The sequence below is a fragment of the Hermetia illucens genome, chromosome 2, assembly GCF_905115235.1.
Source record: "Hermetia illucens chromosome 2, iHerIll2.2.curated.20191125, whole genome shotgun sequence".
In the NCBI taxonomy this organism is placed as follows: Eukaryota; Metazoa; Arthropoda; class Insecta; order Diptera; family Stratiomyidae; genus Hermetia; species Hermetia illucens.
Window position 1 is genome coordinate 32,431,937 of NC_051850.1, and position 18,665 is coordinate 32,450,601.

An 18,665-nucleotide genomic window follows, 5' to 3' on the forward strand; every position below is an offset into this window, starting at 1 on the left:
AGAATGCATCCTGATGTAAGCTTGAATGAGACCGGAACCAACGCATGTAAATTTTGGTAATGGCGTTGGAGGACCTAAATACCAAAGGACCCGTCCGACCTGTTTACTTCAAAAATAGTCAACAGTTGCTGTTTGAAGAGAGAATAAGGATTCGTTTGCCGATTGTTGACATTTTAGTTCATTTATTATAAGATAGATATAATAAGTTGAATGTACTTACTATATTACACCTATATCAATCATAATCTCCGTCATAGTCAGCAATGGAATAAAACACTGCACGTTCGGCTTGATCTACAACTATTTATTTTCTCACAACAAATTGAATATGAAACATTTTATCCTTATTTTCAGGTCTTAAAATACCCTCTCCCGCACGAGCATCGCTAACTGCTTTATAAAAATCAGTTGTATAATCTGGATCAATCCAAGATTTTCGATTAATCCTCACATAAGGTCCATTCCTCTTGGACATCGGCGGCCACGACGGGAACCCGTATGCAGATGGTTTCCCCGTTTCAACAAACGATGTCCACAAGTCTATCATAGTCCGAGCCATCGTTGTGTCCGCATCATTCAAATGGGCAGCATAGTCAGGATATGGGAAAAGATAGATGTTTTCGTCATTATGACAAACTCCACCATCGTATGGGACGTTGTCTTTGTTATCTCCATATCCAAAGCGAGTGTACTCCCCTTCGTAGTTGAAGCTGTAAAGGAACGTGTTTTTGGGTTGATCTTTCGCATTGATTTGGGCAGTACGAAGAATGGGAATCTTCATTGTGATAATGCCTGCCATCTGGAAAGGTAGATTGATATATAGTTTTCCTGTTTTCCTTCCAAGTAAAACTTCCAGAATTACTGTTTTATTTCTTCTTGACTCTAGTTCGTTTCTCAAGGGTTCAACGGAATTTAATTATAAAAAAAATCACAGTAACTACTTCCGGAAGTTTTATTCCAAATAAAAGATGTATCCCTACTAATTTGTATAACCGATGAATATACTTACATCAACGAGGTCAGGAATCATGCTATAGAAATCCGCTTCTGACATCTGATATTGGGATACTAATTTTTGCCGAAGAATACCTTTTAACGCGCCGGTGGTATCTTCAATTCCAAAGCGTTCTAGCAGATCGTCTAGGAGGTTATATGCGATATAACTCTCGTTCTTCTTGCGCTCACTGTACACCATCACCATGTATTCATCTAAAATGGCCAAATGCGCTTGTTTCTCAGAGATTATATAATATGATGAAAGTTGAGACTTTAATTAGAAATGAATGGAAACTATTAATTTGATTTTGATTTTCGTTCTTCCTATGTTGATGCTAGCTTATCTTCTAGTTAGGAGGGAGGTATAGCTTTTCAATAAACCCTGCCACTAGCCGGAGCCATTTCCTGGACTTTGTATACGTCCTCAACACAAAGTGTTTAACATGGCTAGGAAAAGGTGCCTTTGCAACCTTCTCTTAACCTTGGTTAACTGTTCGTCGGATTATATACCTGTTGATTACTGAGTGCCCTCGCGTTAATGGATGACCTTTGAATGAAGAACCGAACTTAGGCTAGGAGCAGTAGCTGATATATACATATATTACGTATCACTTAGAGCCAAGCGCAAAAATAAGGGAATGACACTACTAGTGCCAGTAGGAGGGTTTGACATTTCGTGGAAACATGTCTGGAAAAAGTGTCCGGATAGCTGAGTGGTTAGAGCGCAAGGCTGTCGTACGGAAGGTCGCGGTTCAAATCTCGCTGATGGCAGTGAGATTTGTATCGTGATTTGACGTCGGACACCAGTCGACTCAGCTGTGAATGAGTACCTGAGTCAAATCAGGGTAATAATCTCGGGCGAGCGCAATGCTGACCACATTGCCTCCTAGTGTACCGTTACGGTCTTGAATGAAGTGCTCTAACACACTTCAAGGCCCTGATCCAACATGGATTGTTGCGCCAACGATTATTATTATTATTATGTCTGGAAAAAGTATACAAATACATTGGTTTTGACTACTCTTGAATTCAAATTTCTCATGAAGTATATTTGAATTTGGTAACTTGTTTTTGAAAATTTTTAAAAGCTTCCCTTTAAGTTGTGACTAGGTTCTGGGATTGTTGTCTTTAATTGGTCGACTTACGACTTCGCGCTGATGAAAACTGACTTGCCAAGAATGGTCTGAGCATCGAAGTCCATAAGAAAAGACCAAACAGCGCTAGATGGTAATTTCAGAGCCTGTCGACTCCATCCTAATTAGGCACACGACCGAGCAAAATGGCGCAATCGTTCAAGACGAGCCGACTCCGCCTCTGGACAGAACCAATGCTGCAGAATAAGATTGGTTTACTCACTATGGTCTGTACTACTTCAGTCAGATTCCAGTACATATTTAATTCTCAAATATTTTAATTCTCTATAATGCTACGTTAGCTTCCTTGTCAAGGTTCGATCTAGGCCGGCATTTCCACCTTAGGTAGAAGGGCGCTGGTGAACGCTGTTCTGCTTATATTTTCTGCCATCCTGTGCGGTGGAGGTAGGTCTTTACTTGGGTCACACCAAAGTCCCCTGCTAAACGCCCTTATTTTTTGCTCGCCTTTTGCTTTCCAGAAATCTCTAGAGACCGATGTCCTTGCGCTATAAATTGGAAGCTATTTTTGACTTAAGGGGGTCATCTCGTATGTCGGACACCCTGGGAGTCCCCGGAACCGCTAACAGCTCCTTGTCGATGTCGATGGGGTGACGCAAGCCTAGCTCTAACAAGGTGGTAGTTGTGGCGTGTATCAGGAGCCAGCCCTCCGGAACCCTGGTCGGGTGGTGTGCTTGGAATCGCTATCAGTAGACCGTGTTGTCTCAAGCGAGCGCTCATCTGCCCGTGAGTTTTGGGATCAGCTAATCGTAGGTCAGGCCTCAGGGAACTGGAGTAGAGGCTTTGTCCCTGAGGATATACCCGTTCTTGACTATCGCAGCCCGCTCCCTTATAACTTAAATGGAGAATACAAACTATGCGAACGAGGAGATAGTGGGAATGGAGAATAAGTTGGCTGCGTTTATACGCAGCATGAAAATGCGTCGTCCGCCCCAGCATCCAGCGAAGGAGGCAGCAAGGGTTGAAATACCCGACGAGACATCGGGATGAGCAAACAGAGAAGAAGAAGACTCGCAAAGTGATGCGGCGGAGACGGCAACCCAGACAGTACCACGGAGTGCTGTTGTTGTGGAAAGAGTCACAGTTGAAACTGTTGAAATGGATGGTTTCGAATATAAGCTGAGTGGGAGTACCATAAGAAAAAGTGGGGAGACGAAGGAGGACTAGACCGTCAGCTTTGCTTATTAAGCTGACGGAAGGCAAGACCTCAGTGAAATCGGTTACAGGGTCATGACCAAAGATAGCGGAGGCCCGAGGACAACAAATAAAGATACGCTCTGTGTAGCAGTCGAGAAGCTTCTGACAGAGAAAGCGTTGGTTTCTATCCTAGAACCCACGCGCTCTCTGGAAATCCTGCTAAGGAAGCTTCTAAATAGCGGGAGAATCAGAATTGGTTGGGTAGTGTGTGGGATAAAAATTTCGGATGTGCTAATCAAATGTTACAGATGTTTAGATTATGGGAACACGTCTGCAACCTGTCAGAAGGGCAAGATGATGCAAATACGGTTAGGCAGGTCATAAGGCGAAAACCTGCAATGAAAAGGAGAGTTGCGTCCTATGAACGTTAAGCACATTGCGGGTTTGGGGTCGTGTCCAGTTTTAAGAACAGGACTGGGAAGAGCTAGGACACGGTCAACATGATTCGCATCCTACAAATCAATACTCACTGGTGTGCAATCGGTGTCGGAGTCACTAGTAGACACAAACTCTCGGTGTGCGCCACCTCGGCGCTCTTTCTGTGCATGGAACGTTGCGAAGGTGAACACCGGGAGGTTATCCGCAACTGTTGGAGTTGTTGATGACGCCCATCATATCTTTTTTTCTTATGGAAGGTGGAATGGGACTCGTCAGCACCTCAATTTAAACACATGGGATCTATCTCGAATATGTTTAGTTGGTTATTTCGACGACTTACCGTTGCTCGAACACTCTGTGAGCTAGCGCTGTGATGCCCAACACTACCTACCCTGTGAGTTTGGGCTTAAGAATACTCTCAACGTCTTCCCTGCTTGTCGTAAGAGGCGACGAAACGGGATAGAAATTTGTGGGCTAGCAACTTGCAAATTTTGAAACTCTAATGCTACCAAAACGTCAACAACGCCCTCGATTGGGACTGACCTCACCGCTACGACCTTTGGCTATTGAAAACGGACTATGATTGTATTCTGGAAAGTGCGCACGCTACTCTACAACGGGAGCGAGGGTTCTCAGAACGTTAGGTTTCTCCAACTTGAGCAAGAATTCTAACGACACAAGCTGGACAGTCTGGGCCTAACTGAAGTAAGATGGTGGGATTCTTGACGTTTCTTGTGAGCAACTACACGCAGTTCAGAGGGGGCTTCCTATAGGTGATATTGGAATCTGAATGCCAAGGTGGGCTCTGACAACATTTTGCTCGGAAATCTGATGGGGAAATACGGTCTTGGCGATTGTAACGATAATGTTGGGTGGTTCGTCGATTTTTGCAACTTCCACTACCTTGTCATTGGTGGCACATTGTTCAAGAATAGATCCTGTCATAAGGTCAATTGGATTTCAACTGACAGACAATCTAACGAGACAATCAGATTGACCACTTCGCGATCAGCAATAGATTTAGGAGTTGTCCTCTGAATGTGCGTAACAAGAGAGGCGCTGATATGGGCCTCGAAAGGGAGCACCATCTGATGGTTCGTTCGCTTGCGTGTTACGTCCGCTACTCCCGCAGGGTTGGGGAGTTGTGGCTCCCAAGTTCAACATCGATCGCTGATCGGACAACATATACATATGAGCAAAATTCCTGAGAATATTGTCGAGCATTGGGTTGCCATTAAAAATGTTCTTTTCTCGAATGTTACACAGATCGTCGATAACGTCCCGAAAGGGTATCACAAGATTTGACTGATTGTGGAATAGTGGAAGCGGATCAATGAACGGAATGGATTGAAAACGCTGCAAGTGATTGCGGGCGTGACGCGATGGAACTCCAATAACGACCGAAATCCCGAGAAGTTCAGGGTAAGGTACGCCGTGACAAGAGAGAAATTGCTAGTGTGCTGGTTAGGAAAGCTAAAGATGCCACAGAATGCAATGATTTCAGAAGTGTATACAAAAAAGTTTGCATGTGGTGGCAAATCTTTCGATGATCATTTAAAGGACGTTGACGGTCGACTTCTCATCCATGATGCCGAACAACTTCAGAGGTGGAAAGAACATTTCATCACAGTCCTTAACTGTATGACATCTGGTGAAGTTCCTCCTTTGGTAAATGAGATGGCTAGCCACTGTAACATGCAGATACGGACGGTTCCTCAAGCACAAGAGAAATCATTTCGATTATCAATGGACTAAAGTGACTGGGTTTTACAATCTCCCCGCAGAGTTGTTTATCACTGTACCTGCAATTACTGCAGATCTATTGCTTCCACTCGCACGGAAATCACGTCACGTGCTGCACCGAAGTGAAATTTTGGAGGATTTTGAGGTTGAAAGCGGATTCTGCCAGGCTTGCATCCGGTGACCGATATTATTTCTTCTTGTTATCAGTGACGTTCTCCATGCTGTTTTGTTTGGACGACGTGGAGGAATACAATGGACAATGATATCCTTCCTCAAACCTCTCGACTACGCTGATGACGTCTGCTTGCTCTCTCACCGGGTCATGGACCTTGGCCAAATGCCTTTGGATTAGTGAAGAGTAGAGGTAGAAGTAGTGAAGTAAAGTTAGACTGAAGATAAACATGAATAAAGCTAATTTTCTCAGTGTGACGGGTCGTTGTACTCCCCCTATCTTCATCAGCATCGAAGGCATTGATCAATTTGTATATATAGGAAGGGTGGTTTCTGTCGGCGGTGGCAACGAAATGGATGTTGCCCGGCGCTCAACAGCACTAAACCCGCTTTTGCTGCCTTGTCTAAAATCTGGAAATGCATTTATCTCAACACTAAGATCAAGTTGAGACTGTTCTATGTTAGTGTTCTTTCTGTGTTGCTATATGGGAGTAGCACATGGAAAGTGAACTCCACTGCTACGCAAAAGCTGCGTCATATCAACGGAGTACGCTAGGCTGATACTATCTCAAACGCAGAATTTGGTTGAAGCACACGTGGGTGTGGGTGACGCCCTGTACCTCACCAAGGGCTAAACGTCAACCAAACCAATGATGGAGTCTTCAAATTAAAAGGTTGAGGTCGTTTGCCTTGAAGTAGGAACCTTTGAGAAAGCACAAGGAGGATTTCAGGCTGTCAGAAAAGTAGAAACTATGGAATTGGGGTAGTGCCTTTTAGTGGGCTATATTAAGGACGAAGCAAAGATAATACAGAAAGCTGTATCTTGAAGTGAGTACGGACTGAAGGTCCACTGAAAGAATCTAGGTATTCCGGCGGATGTATTAAGTTTGACAAAGTTCCAAATTTGGACTTGCATTATAGAAGAAGGGTAGCAGATCAGAAGACGGAAGGTGGTTGTACCTTTCTAGATTATCAGTGAGGAAGCAGGTAATATGGTCTATTGGCAATGTTGACCTTCACCGGACTCGGAGAGTGAAAGTAGCAATCCAGCTCATCGAAGGTGAAAATTTATGCTTTCTATTAGACACTTATAGACTTTGAAAAGAGTGTAGATGTACATCCAGGAAGATTCGGTGTTTTTGTGGGGACGGGAGATTCGCAGCGCGGGGGCTCAAAGGATAGCACACATGGGAAAAGTTTTCTTTAAAGAAGAGGGATAGGGTGAATTTGTGCTGCACACATTCAAGGGGAAGGCCGTTCCAGTAGTGGGGAGATCAGGTTATAGGGCAATATTCTAGGATATTTCTAACAGAGGAATTGTGTTAGGAAAGATTGGATTGGCATGAATTGGGAAGAGGAGCGTAAAATAAAATCAGCCATTTTGGAAGTACGTTTGATAGTGTCGGTTTTGAAACTTGCAGTCGGGTCTTGAAAGGAGCTTAGAAATTGTAGTGGTTGTCCCCGAGACAAGCAAACATGTTGGCAGGTATTCAGACAGTTTATTCATCGTGCACCAACGTGCTGAAATGTTGAAATTGGATTGCAGAGAAGCACAGTCTAGTAGAAATAGAACAATTTAAGGTCGTCTGCGCAGAGTCAACATGCAAACTATAAAGGAGGGAGAGAGGGAGAGGAATGAGGTACCATTAAAAGAAGCTCACAAGGGTCGATTCAGAAAGTAAATGACGAGGCATATGGTTATTGATGGGGGAAGTTACATAGTGAAGAGAGTTTAGAGAGAAGTATTTAGTGGTTAACGGAATCAAAAGCTCTAGAGAAATCAGGATAATTAACTGGTAACTTAGTCGTGTGATATGGTATTTAGCAACTAGTCAGGCAATTAATCGTTGCGGTTTTACACACAAACTAAAGGTCCTAGTTTGGTTATTGTTTTGTAGACAAAAGAGTAGTGGGGACGAAATTAGCTACATACGTCGACGGAGATTTATCTCCCCGGCAGTTTGGTTTTGAAGCAGGGAGATCCACACTTGATGCTGTCATGCAAGTCGTGGGCGCCGTTCGACGAGCGAAGGCACGTAGCCGCCGAACTCGACGAATAGTGCTCCTCGTAACGCTTGACGTCAGAAACGCCTTTAATTCCGAATGATGGAAAGACATTCTAGGCACACTAGGCAATACTTTCCACGTGCCGAATTATCTCTTGTGGATATTGAGGGATTATCTGAAAGACCGCTCCTGCTCTGTGAGACGCTAGAAGGCCAGAGAAGGATGGAAATCACGTCAGAAGTAGCGCAGGGACCCATCCTAGAGCCGGACCTTTGGAACGCTGTTTACTTAAAATCGATATGCCAGAAGAGTGGCGCCTGGCCGGCTATGCAGATGATGTTGCGGTGCTTGTTGCTGGACGCACTGTCGAACAGGCGCAAAGTAGACTCGTTATATTGATGAACGGGTAAACGGATGGATGGTTACTCATGGTTTCAACCTTGCACTGGGAAAAACCGAAGTAGTCATCCTGACTAAAAAGAGAATTCCAAACTTGCGTCCCATATCGTTCGCGAGTCGATAATCAAGTCAAAATCAGCGGTAAAATACCTCGGGGGACTCTTGACTCAAAGCAGCAGCGAACAAGGCTCCAGCTGGAGTTTCGGCGTTAAGTAGGCTAATGGCAAACATTGGGGGTCCTACGTCTAGCAGGCGACGTCTCCTGATGAGTTCAACGCAGTCTGTCCTGCTCTGCGGCGCAGAAGTATGGGCTGGCGTCCTTAACAAGTACGTATATCGTAAACGCCTCGCGCAAGTACAGAGACGGGGAACTTTGCGGGTGGCGTCTGCGTACTGCACTGTTTCTGAACCGGCCGTGATGGTGATCGCGGGAGTGATCCCCGTTGCCCTTCTTGCTAGGGAGCGTCAAACCATGTACAAGCGCAAGGGGACTCTGGCACTCTAGACGAGTGGCAGCTCTCGTGGCAAAATGAAACTAGAGGCAGATGTACTGCGCAGCTCATCGGCAGCTTAGGTGCGTGGCTGAATTGGAAACATGCTGAGACTGACTATTTCTTTATCCAGTTCTCAAGTGAACATGGAGGTTTTCAGTCTTACCTGCACAAGATTGGAAAGGCGCGATCTCCGGATTGTGTGTTTTGCAATGAAGTTGTGGACGACGCCCACCACACTTTTTTTTCTTGTGGAAGGTGGAATGGGATTCGTCAGCAGCTCTATTTAAACACAGAGGATCTCTCTCCAGACAACATTTTCGGGGAGATGCTGAGGAGTGCTGACAGGTGGAGCCATGTTGTCTATTACGTTCGGCCCTTCTCGTTGCTAAGAAGGTAGAGTTCAATCGGTGGAGGAGCCGGATGGCAGGGGGTTCCTTGAACTGACAGTTCCCTTCCGCCTCTTCCCTCCCGTTGGTGAAAGAAATTCCCTGATTTGAAGGCTTCGCAAGGCATGAGAGTTCGGGGACTAGCCCGAAGTAATGTGACAAATGGTTCCAGGCTAGCTCTGTGACGATGGGGAGGTGTTTAGTTGGTAGTTCGACGACGTACCGAACCGGGAGTCCAACACTGCGTGTGGAAATGCATTCACCTATCTTACCCAAAAAAAAAAAAATTAAGTGCCGGGTGGTGGGCGATGCCAGGCACTTAGATGATGAGAAGGGGAAAACAGGAAGGGATACTCCATCTGTCCACCTAAAAACAGTGGATCTATCTTATCATTCCGGCTATTATCAACTACTTGCGTCACTTACAGTTGTTTGGTACTTATCGCCAGCGGGGTTAGCTGCTTGAATACGACTCAAAACGTTAAAATTATTTTGTATTCTATATCCAAAAACTTACCATCAAAAACAAACATTCCATCATGTGCTGTCGTACCAGCCATCAGGGGATATTTTTTGCTAGTTTTTATCAGCTCCGAAGGTTTTTCCGGCAGTAGATCATGGGTATCCCCAATCGTTAACTTTACCCCGATATTGTCAGGCGTTTCGCTGTCATACAGCACCATCATTATTGACGACATTTCCGTGAGATCCTTCACTGGAGTTTCTATTAAACAACGATTAATTTCCAGCAGATCATTTCCACCGGGGCATAATAAGAACTGCGCCAAATTTTCCGAATATTTTAAGGGCTCCTTGCGGATAACGATGGGTGATAAAGCTGTACCAGATTGGAGTATTAATTGGTGAAAGAGTCCTGATGGAATCTGTAAGAGTTTCGGGATTAATTAATTGAACTTATAGTTTATTAGTATTTCTATCTTCAAATTCATTTCTGAAAGCTTACTTTCGGGCTTATACTCAGAACGTGCGCAATTACAGCTCCTGCCGATTGACCAACGAGTGTAATTCGTTCAGGATCACCGCCAAAAAATCGAATATACCTGGAAACCCAAAGAAGAGCCTCAGCTGCGTCGAATACCCCAGCGTTTCCAGGGATGTCAACGGTCCTTGTAGAGAGGAAGCCTAAAATGCCAGTTCGGAATTGCGGCACAACCAGCACAATATCTTTTTCCATAAGATAGTTGGGGGGTTGGCGGGATCGTGCAGTTTCGAAGTACATCTCTCCATTTAACACCACCATGACCGGGAAACTCCCTGCTTGCTAAAAGAAACAGCAAAGATAATTAGGTCACTGCAGAGTTCACTATTGTGCGAAATTAATCCAGACTATTCTTGGAAACATTCGCAGTTGCGTTAATTGGACGCGTCAATTAATTTAAATTAAAGGTTCGCGTAACTATAATGACTAAGATTGGTACTTATTATGAAACAGATTGAGCGTGGAAGTTTGGAATAAATTATCAAGCTAAGCGACAATATTTACATTCTTGGAATAGACAGACAAATGTAGACAATCTTCGATATCGCCTCCGTCCTCACGATGTGTGAAAGCTGCTGTTGGGCAACCGGGCTTTGCAAATGTTGCATCCAAAACTCCGCTCCATGGTCGTTTGGGGATAGGTGGTTTGTACCGATTTCGTCCAGCTGTAGTTTCTCCATAGGGTATACCCAGGAACTGGTAAAACTTGGCACCTGACCAAGCTGTTACGTCAGATGATCCGCGAACTGCACCTAGCCCCGGTAGATTAATTTGAATACCGAAATTTGGATATTGTCCGAAAATCTGTTGTACACTCGTAAGAAACACACATAATTGAAACCAATGCAAATTTTTGAAATCACGTCTCATTTTCTTGGAATCCGGAAAGACACTGGAGGCATTTACTCGATGTTTGAAAGTGATAGAAATTAAAGATAGATTTATCTGTTTTGTATGATGACCTCTGATCTCAAATGCAGACACGAGAACAGGCTGAGGCTGGAGAGAATTGATTAAATTAATTATAGTAACACTGATGGGAGAGGAATTGATACCACTTTGAATTGACGAGGCTTTCGACGAGAAAGGAAGATAATTGTTTGACGGTCCGAGTATCTAATATATTTTATAGACACGAAGCTCGGAATTAGAGCTCTGAGTAGTTACGTTGAGTGTACACCTTTTATAGTATTTATTTATTGTTGTTAGTATTGACTATCGTAGTCCTAATTCAATCAATTGGAGTTTTATATGAGTCAGCTCTCCATATTCAGTATCACTGACCTCGATAACCTTTACCGCCTAAGCAAAGAACCGCCGCATCGCAGACTAAATTAAGCCACAATCTAGCTACACATAAGATCAGTATCATTTAGTGCGTGACAAGAAACAGTTGGCGAAGCAATGGTACTTCTGAAAATCTTTGTATTTTTGTTCGGTGTCGCAGCCACAGTGGGCTTTCAACCTCTTGTGGTCATCCCAGGAGTAGGGCGTGTTGCAGGGACGATTGGATCTACGGCATGGAGTAAACGCCCGATTATTCAGTTCCACGGGATTAAATATGCAGAATCTCCGAATGGACCAAATCGGTTTCAAGTAAGTTCTTTATGTAATATGTACTCGCTGGTGCTAGAGGTGTCACTCAAAAATTTCAGCCTCCTGTGAAAGCTCATCCCTGGGGACACGTCTACGATGCCTCCAAACCAGGTCCAGCGTGCCCGTCATTCAAAAACATGGTAGAAGATCCTGGGAGAGATGTTGAAGATTGCCTAACTTTAACGATACATACACCAGCGGTAGGTCAATATTAACGCCAACTTTATTTTAGAATTCAACGAAAAATTTGTTCATAGTTGACCGGACGATTTCCAGTAATGTTCTACATTCACGGAGAATTCTTCTTCGATGGAAGCTCTGAGGAAGCCCAGCCAAACTATTTACTGGAAAAAGATGTTGTCTTGGTGTCTGTCCAATACCGATTAGCTCCATTTGGATTTTTATCAACACGTTCAGCAGAGATTCCTGGAAATATGGCCGCATTGGACGTGATTATGGCGTTGGAATGGGTAAAAACTAATATTCCATTCTTCGGCGGTAACGGCGATGAAATTACAATTTTCGGACAAGGATCTGGTGCTACGCTAGCGCACTTGCTGATGATAACACCTGTGGTATCATATTGTTCATTTCAGAATAAGAAACGTACTCTTAGTCCCCGTTTTAGATAGAGCAACCAATTTTCCGTCGGGTTATCTTGCAATCTGGATCCATGTTGAGCCCTTATTTCATCAATGAGAATCCTTTTGACCATGCTATGGATATTGCTTACAAGGCTAATTGTACTCGAGTGAATACAGTGGAAGGAGTCAATAATTGTCTAGTGCGCCTTCCAGCTAGTAAATTAATAGCGGCTTTTGGGGAGCATGCTGTGAGTTTGAGAATGTAAGGAAGGCATAGCGAGTTAAAACTGAATTTGAAGGTCCTTACAGAAATCCAAGGAGAAGGATGGAATAGGTCGTTATGGTGGTTTTCAATGGACTGTCGATGATTTCTATGGCGTTCTTCCGATGCATCCCGCACGGCTGGTTCGCGACACAAATCGCTTCTACTACCCGATGATTGGTGGTGTAACGAAAAATGTGGGAAGTTACTTTTTTACTCGTAAGTATTATTTTTCAAATCATTGAAGTGGAAATATTATGAAAATTGTTTAGTATCAATCCCCTCTGGGGTTAGCTCTTAACATGGATCCATTACAGGAGTTGCTACGATTGCTTTTCCTGTTGACCATATGTTATATGTTTCTTTAGTTATCTGCTGGTATTCTTTCACTTTGTGCAGCTGCTTCGAAGCACCATGTCTTCAACGAAATCTGGCTGATGGTCCTGTTGTGTGGTGGTTAACTTGCCAAGCTCGTGCTGCTCTGTCCTTATATTATCGCCCCCTCGGGTGAACAGATCAGAGAGGCACGAGAGTCTCTTCGGCCATGCCTTGACTATTGGCGCTGGGAGGGTTACTTTCATTATTTTCGGCCCTGGATACATCTTCTCTGGGGGTCCCGTTGGAACTCGAATTGGATACTCGACATTGACGTCTCCAATGAATGTTTGATGTATTATCTGCATATCATGAAATATCATTTTGAGGGACGCATATTAATTTTGGACGGTCCTTGGTAAGGGTTTTCCACGGTGTTGCATTCTGAACTTTTCCAGGATTTGGCGTGCTTCCTCTGTTCTTGGCACCCATAGCGTAGTTTCGTAGATCAATTCTGCCGTTTATATTTTTAAATTCTCGTTGAGGCACCGCTGAGTACCTGGAGGAGTGTCGGCAATTACGGAGTGATCTGCGCCTGCACTTGGAGATCCGGTACTAGGCGGCGTAGTATGCCATATTCCGAGTCTTCTTGCATCAAACCAGCCTCGTGAGCGACTTGAATAACGGTGCTTCGAATTACCATCCCTGGTCGCTGGTGGTCCAAACCTGGAGTTTCATGTAGCGGAAAAAGTATCTGCTACCGTTTTTGCCAATATATTTTTAATCGACACTGCTTCGAGTCATTGCATCAGCCTTCTCATAATGATCGAAATAAATGTATACTGCGAGATCGCCAAGTGACCCACGATGCCATTTTCATGTGGTGATGTGGTAATTTGGCGTAACTGGCAGTTTTACTCAACCCATTTGACAAGCAACACCGCGTCCAATTGTAGATGTCTTTTGGTATGCCTGGCCCGATATATTTACGTTAAATATACTTTCGAATGCGCTGCTCCGTGTGTCATACCAAAGACTTGTTTCCTTAAGCTAGCGGGACTATAAGGGCGCAGTTCGGTGGAAAACTACCCGATCGAGTTGTTGCGTTTGCCTCAGTGAAGCCTCTTGCTGACGGGTGCATTTAGCATTTTTGAACTCGAGTAAGCAGAAGGATGATCACCGTTGGTTTCGATATGTCTTCCAAGACTACTAGAAATAGGCTTCAACTAAATCGAGCGTCCTGAAAATCTTAGTGGTCTAGCTCACTGACTACTTGAAGGGCGACCAATGCTTTGCGCTGACACTTATGAAGCCCTCTTTTATTATGCGAAGATTTTTCGTATTAAGTCTATGTCCCTGTTGCATCACTGGCAATCCTCTTGTGGTAATATAATGCCTTATTTTACTTTCTACTACCTTATTCTGCCCAATTGAAACCGTTATCTCCACATACACTTAAAGGATTTGATGATGCCCTTGAAAGCAAAGGTAAAAATGGAGTACCTGTTTTGCGCGATTTTAACTTTCCTAATTTTACTCCTGGCATCTATTTCCCTATTAGCACGACGCCTCAATCCTTTTTCGGTGGCTCCTCGACAGGGAGTTAGCATTTCTACGCTGTCCTTTCCAGTGTGCGGGCTTTGTAATAACAGCTTGCTATTCTACCAATTCTACCGCATTTTCACTATGCGATCAATGGCTTTTGCTAACCTTTCCAAATCCGTGTTCTCATCATCTATGATAAGACATACCGCGCGTATTCCGGTAACTGTTTTATGAAAGGCATCTTTAGCACTGTTTACGGCGAGGCTGCGCATACTCTACAAATATTGCGACTGTTTCTTGCCTGCATTGGAAGCCTTACTTCATAAACGAGTTGGTATCAAACGTCAGTAAATGCCATTTGATATGCTCTTCTTTTTAAATTCTCTCCCACTCTATTTTGCTACCCTTGCTCTATTTGCCGACAAAACCTTATCATATCTAAGCTGCATGCAAAACCTCAGTCTACTTTTCTATGATAAGCTCTGCTTCACCAGACATTGCTTTGATGTCAGTAATCGCGCCTGCAGAATGTCTGGCTTCATATCGCGTGCCTTTTTCAACTTTGTTTCTGGGAATGCATCTTTGAGTATTGTTCTGCGATCTAGTCAACCTCTGACAACTGTCATTGTTAAAGTTTTCTTTGAAAAGAACTTTACTGTGTGGACTATCTTATCTGTCTCCAATGTGTTAATCTCGCTTACCTGAACTTGGCAAAACTTTCTTCAATATGTGCACTTTCTACTGGCCTGATGGACTGCGCCGCCTCTGCTGATGTCAATTATCGTACCATTGTTCTTTGATTCGAGGTGCTATCTATTCATACCTCCTAGAGAATATTCGCGATTAGACAATGAATGACATTATTCCGGCGCTATTGGTCTTGGAAATCATCTTTGCTTAATTTGGCATTATCACTCTTTACTTATTTAATCACAAATTTCGAGATGACCTGGTGGTGACCAATCTGAATTGATGAAATTTTTTTCCTATAGTTGATAACAAGGACTCTTATTTTCCTTCAGCTTTTGTCCCGTTCACAAGCGGGGTCGGCTCGTCGTGATCGGTTTCGTCATTTGGTTCCATCAAATGCTTAATCTGGGTGTAATAGCGAGGCTTTTAAATCTCCATCCAGCAAATCAAGCCACCGTTGTTTCGGTCGGCCTTTTGGTCGTTTACCATAGACTTCGATGTTCAGACCAATATTTCCAAGTAAATTCTCGTTAGCGCGAATTACGTGATCATACCATCGGAAAACCCTCCCCCCACGATTTTTCCACGATCGGGTACAACCTCATAACGATCGCGGATATTCTCATTTCGGATGTGATCAAAACGTGTCAATAGTGCAATACAAATCTTCACCTCCATTACAGCGAGACCCCGTTTATTGTCTTTTATAGTCGGCCAACACTCAGAACCATTGGGAGCGACAGGAGGAACGACATTGCGGTAAATTTTAGATTTGAGACGTTTGTTGATACGTCGATTACAAAGAACACCAGTTGTGGAAAGGCAATTCATCCAGGTTGCGTTAATGCGTGAATCAATTTCATAACGCAGTTCTCCAGTGCTTCAGTTTTACCTACATTGACCCAAGAGAATCTATGAAGATCCGGATTCGAACCCCGAGCAACGAGATAGAGAGGCTGGCGTTTACCTAACCAAATCATCATGCTTTCGTTTCATTTATGGGTTCCAGAAAGGAAGCTGCATGCAGTTTATAGGGAACAACAATAACAATCCAGTTCAGGGAAGATTTGAGAATTTAACGATAGGTTTAAGAAAAGGGTCCTGAGGAGAGACGGAAGTCTGTGTCTAACATGAGGAAGCCTGTAGTCGACTCATGGGTCCTAACTGCTGGAATGAGCTATGGTGAGGTTCTTCTCTAGGCACAGGTGCGACATATATGGGACTCTGCGAAAACCTTGGAATGTCAACTTCATTTGAGCTACTATTTAGGAGTTCTTGGATAGGACTCATGACCTCCATCCATCCATCCTCCACATCAATTACCACCTCCTCCATCATCCATCCACCAATCTGTAAAGGAACGAGCCTTTTCGATGTTTTCCAAGCCTATACGGCCGTACAGAGTGCCTGGTACAAAAATGTTTTCAGCAAGAGGAATGAATTGGTGCCTTCTTGTGAAAGACTCAAGAATATGAATATCTGGTATGGATATGGATGATATGAATAGATTTTGAAGGAGAAACCCAATTGATTCAGTCAAAAACTCACTATACCAGCCTGACGGCAGAAATGAATACCAGTCAACAATAGGATGAGTCAGAATACAACAGAAAAGTGCTTGTTACTGCTAGGCTTTGGAACCATGTTAGGTAGTAACAGCTGTTGAAGTTCCTGGAAATCTCTTCACGAAAACCGATCAAACTGCAAATGGCCATTGGTTGATAGTCGCGGGTCAAGCTGGCTTGCAATATTGAAGGCAAACTGTCGCCCCCAATAAAAAAGTTGAAGCTCTTTGCATTGGGGCGCAGGAGTATCTCTTAGAGGTTGTCGTTGATTAATCGAGTTAAGTAACCAGGCGTACATAATTTGGGGTTCTGGTACGAAAACATTTCTAACATAAAATATTATATAAGCGCCATTCAATATTGAAGCCTTATAGCATTCAACGCATCCGCAAATCTTTTATAATTGAAGGTATCAAAAACATAGCTCGCTGAACTAGGGTCTGATGCTTACCATCCTCTTAATCAAATTTCGTTTATAATAGCCTTCCATTCAGTGTCCCATTTGTTCCTGTTCGTTTCAAGACACAGTTTCATGCAGCTTAAGGCTTTGGCGTCATATTCTCAAGCGCAACTACCTTAATATCCCAATTGTTTGGTTTCACCAATAGTTTGGTTTTTTGCTGAGAATAAAACGCCATTCCCGCATAGTACCGTCGGACATCCCAGTCATGAAGTGTATCCGAATAAACCTCATTTGATGTGTCTTGGACTGCAGGCATTTTTTGTTTCTTGTGATATGACTCTTTTATTTAAAGTCCTTCTTAGGTATTCTGCTTTCCACAGTAACTGAAGTATTCAGCCTATTATGGTTCCTTTCTATGAAAAGCCTGATTTAAGATTCAAGGGAGCAACCCTTGTATGCTGGAGTATCTAAGCTTCGAACGCCAGGATAGTGGCTAATCGATGAAAGTTTTTATCGAATTTGTTATAATTTCTTAGATTTATCTGAAGAAACTCCTTGATTATTCATAAGTTCAATATATTCAACATTTTCACAGGCCAAATTTTGAAACGTTTACATCAACCCAACCACATCAAGGTGGATGTCGAAGATATTTTAGAAGTTGTCCTGAAACATACTATCGGCGATGATGACTTTGGAATTTGGAAAACCCTGGCGGCCGAAAATCTCTTTGATGTAGAACAGATTGAAAATTCAACACTGGCTGCCCTAGAAGCAGGTTTAATTGATGTAAGTTGAAATTTTTAAGAAACAAACTAGCGTCACATGTCCCAAATCCTTTTTCCAGCTTTTAAGTAACATTCTCTACAAAGGACCTGTCCTACAAGCAGTTCAGATGAACTCCAAGCTCCTTCCCAACGACACGTATCTATACACGTTTGACTATAAAGGTCAATATTCTCGATATCCGAATCAAGGTACGAGGCATTATGGAGTATCCTTAAGTGACGACAACCTCTACTTGTTCCCTTATCCACCGGAGGCTGCTCGATTGAATCCAGAAGATACCGAAATGGCTCAAACTATGGTTGATTTGTGGACATCGTTCGCTATAACTGGGGTGCCTGAATCTGACGAAGTTGATGACTGGCCATCAGTGGCCATGGTTACTGGGCCTTATTTGAGCATAGGTGAAGACGATATAGTTCGATTTGATTTTACTGAAGAGATGACAAGGACGAATCAAGATTTGCAGAGCTATGATTAAGATGCATCAAGTGAATAATGTGGAGCAATTTTTTTGATTTAGATTTATCAATAAAGGAAAATTTATTTTTATGTTAAGTAGTTTCTAAGACAATGAAAAGCTAAGAACCATAATGTATCTGTTTGGCGAAACCATACTACTTATGTATGTTCCAATAATGCACCGAGTCAAAGAGGGGAGTACAGTGTTCTAATAATATAATTTGGGGAGTAATATGGCAAACGTTTGAGTTGAGTTATAATGTTAGCATAGTTTCAGGACACTAGCTTAGTATCAGACTACTCTGTTTAGATTCTTTTAAGCGCATGGAACTTCAAACGCTACCCCTTACACAGAACTATTTAAGGCAATCTTTCTTGTACATGTATGCTTAGATTTGGCTTCGTTCAGCGTTATTACCCCTGCCAAATATCGCCGTTCACATGTTTGCAAATGCGCTAGTGTTTTCTGAGTAGACAAGCAAATTCCCTTTGATTTGTCCAAGAAACCAACATTCAATCGAATCAACTGTAAACG

The 18,665-nt window shown here is 43.2% G+C and overlaps 2 protein-coding genes across 2 annotated transcripts; one reads left to right on the top strand and one right to left on the bottom strand.

Annotated features, from left to right (window-relative positions):
• Window positions 1–283: 283 nt before the first annotated feature.
• LOC119648079 (glutactin-like) lies at window positions 284–11,000 on the bottom strand. Its single transcript, XM_038049565.1, has 5 exons — window positions 10,427–11,000; window positions 9,887–10,204; window positions 9,440–9,806; window positions 1,010–1,209; window positions 284–799 (listed from the first exon to the last, which is right to left on the bottom strand). Exons 1-5 carry the CDS (start codon window positions 10,790–10,792, stop codon window positions 305–307), a joined length of 1,746 nt encoding a protein of 581 aa, XP_037905493.1. The 5' UTR covers window positions 10,793–11,000; the 3' UTR covers window positions 284–304.
• A 139-nt stretch (window positions 11,001–11,139) lies between these two features.
• On the top strand, window positions 11,140–18,220 carry LOC119648080 (glutactin-like). The gene is made up of 7 exons (XM_038049566.1): window positions 11,140–11,518; window positions 11,578–11,718; window positions 11,776–12,093; window positions 12,147–12,350; window positions 12,412–12,583; window positions 17,478–17,671; window positions 17,730–18,220. Exons 1-7 carry the CDS (start codon window positions 11,327–11,329, stop codon window positions 18,147–18,149), a joined length of 1,641 nt encoding a protein of 546 aa, XP_037905494.1. The 5' UTR covers window positions 11,140–11,326; the 3' UTR covers window positions 18,150–18,220.
• The last annotated feature ends 445 nt before the right edge of the window (window positions 18,221–18,665 follow it).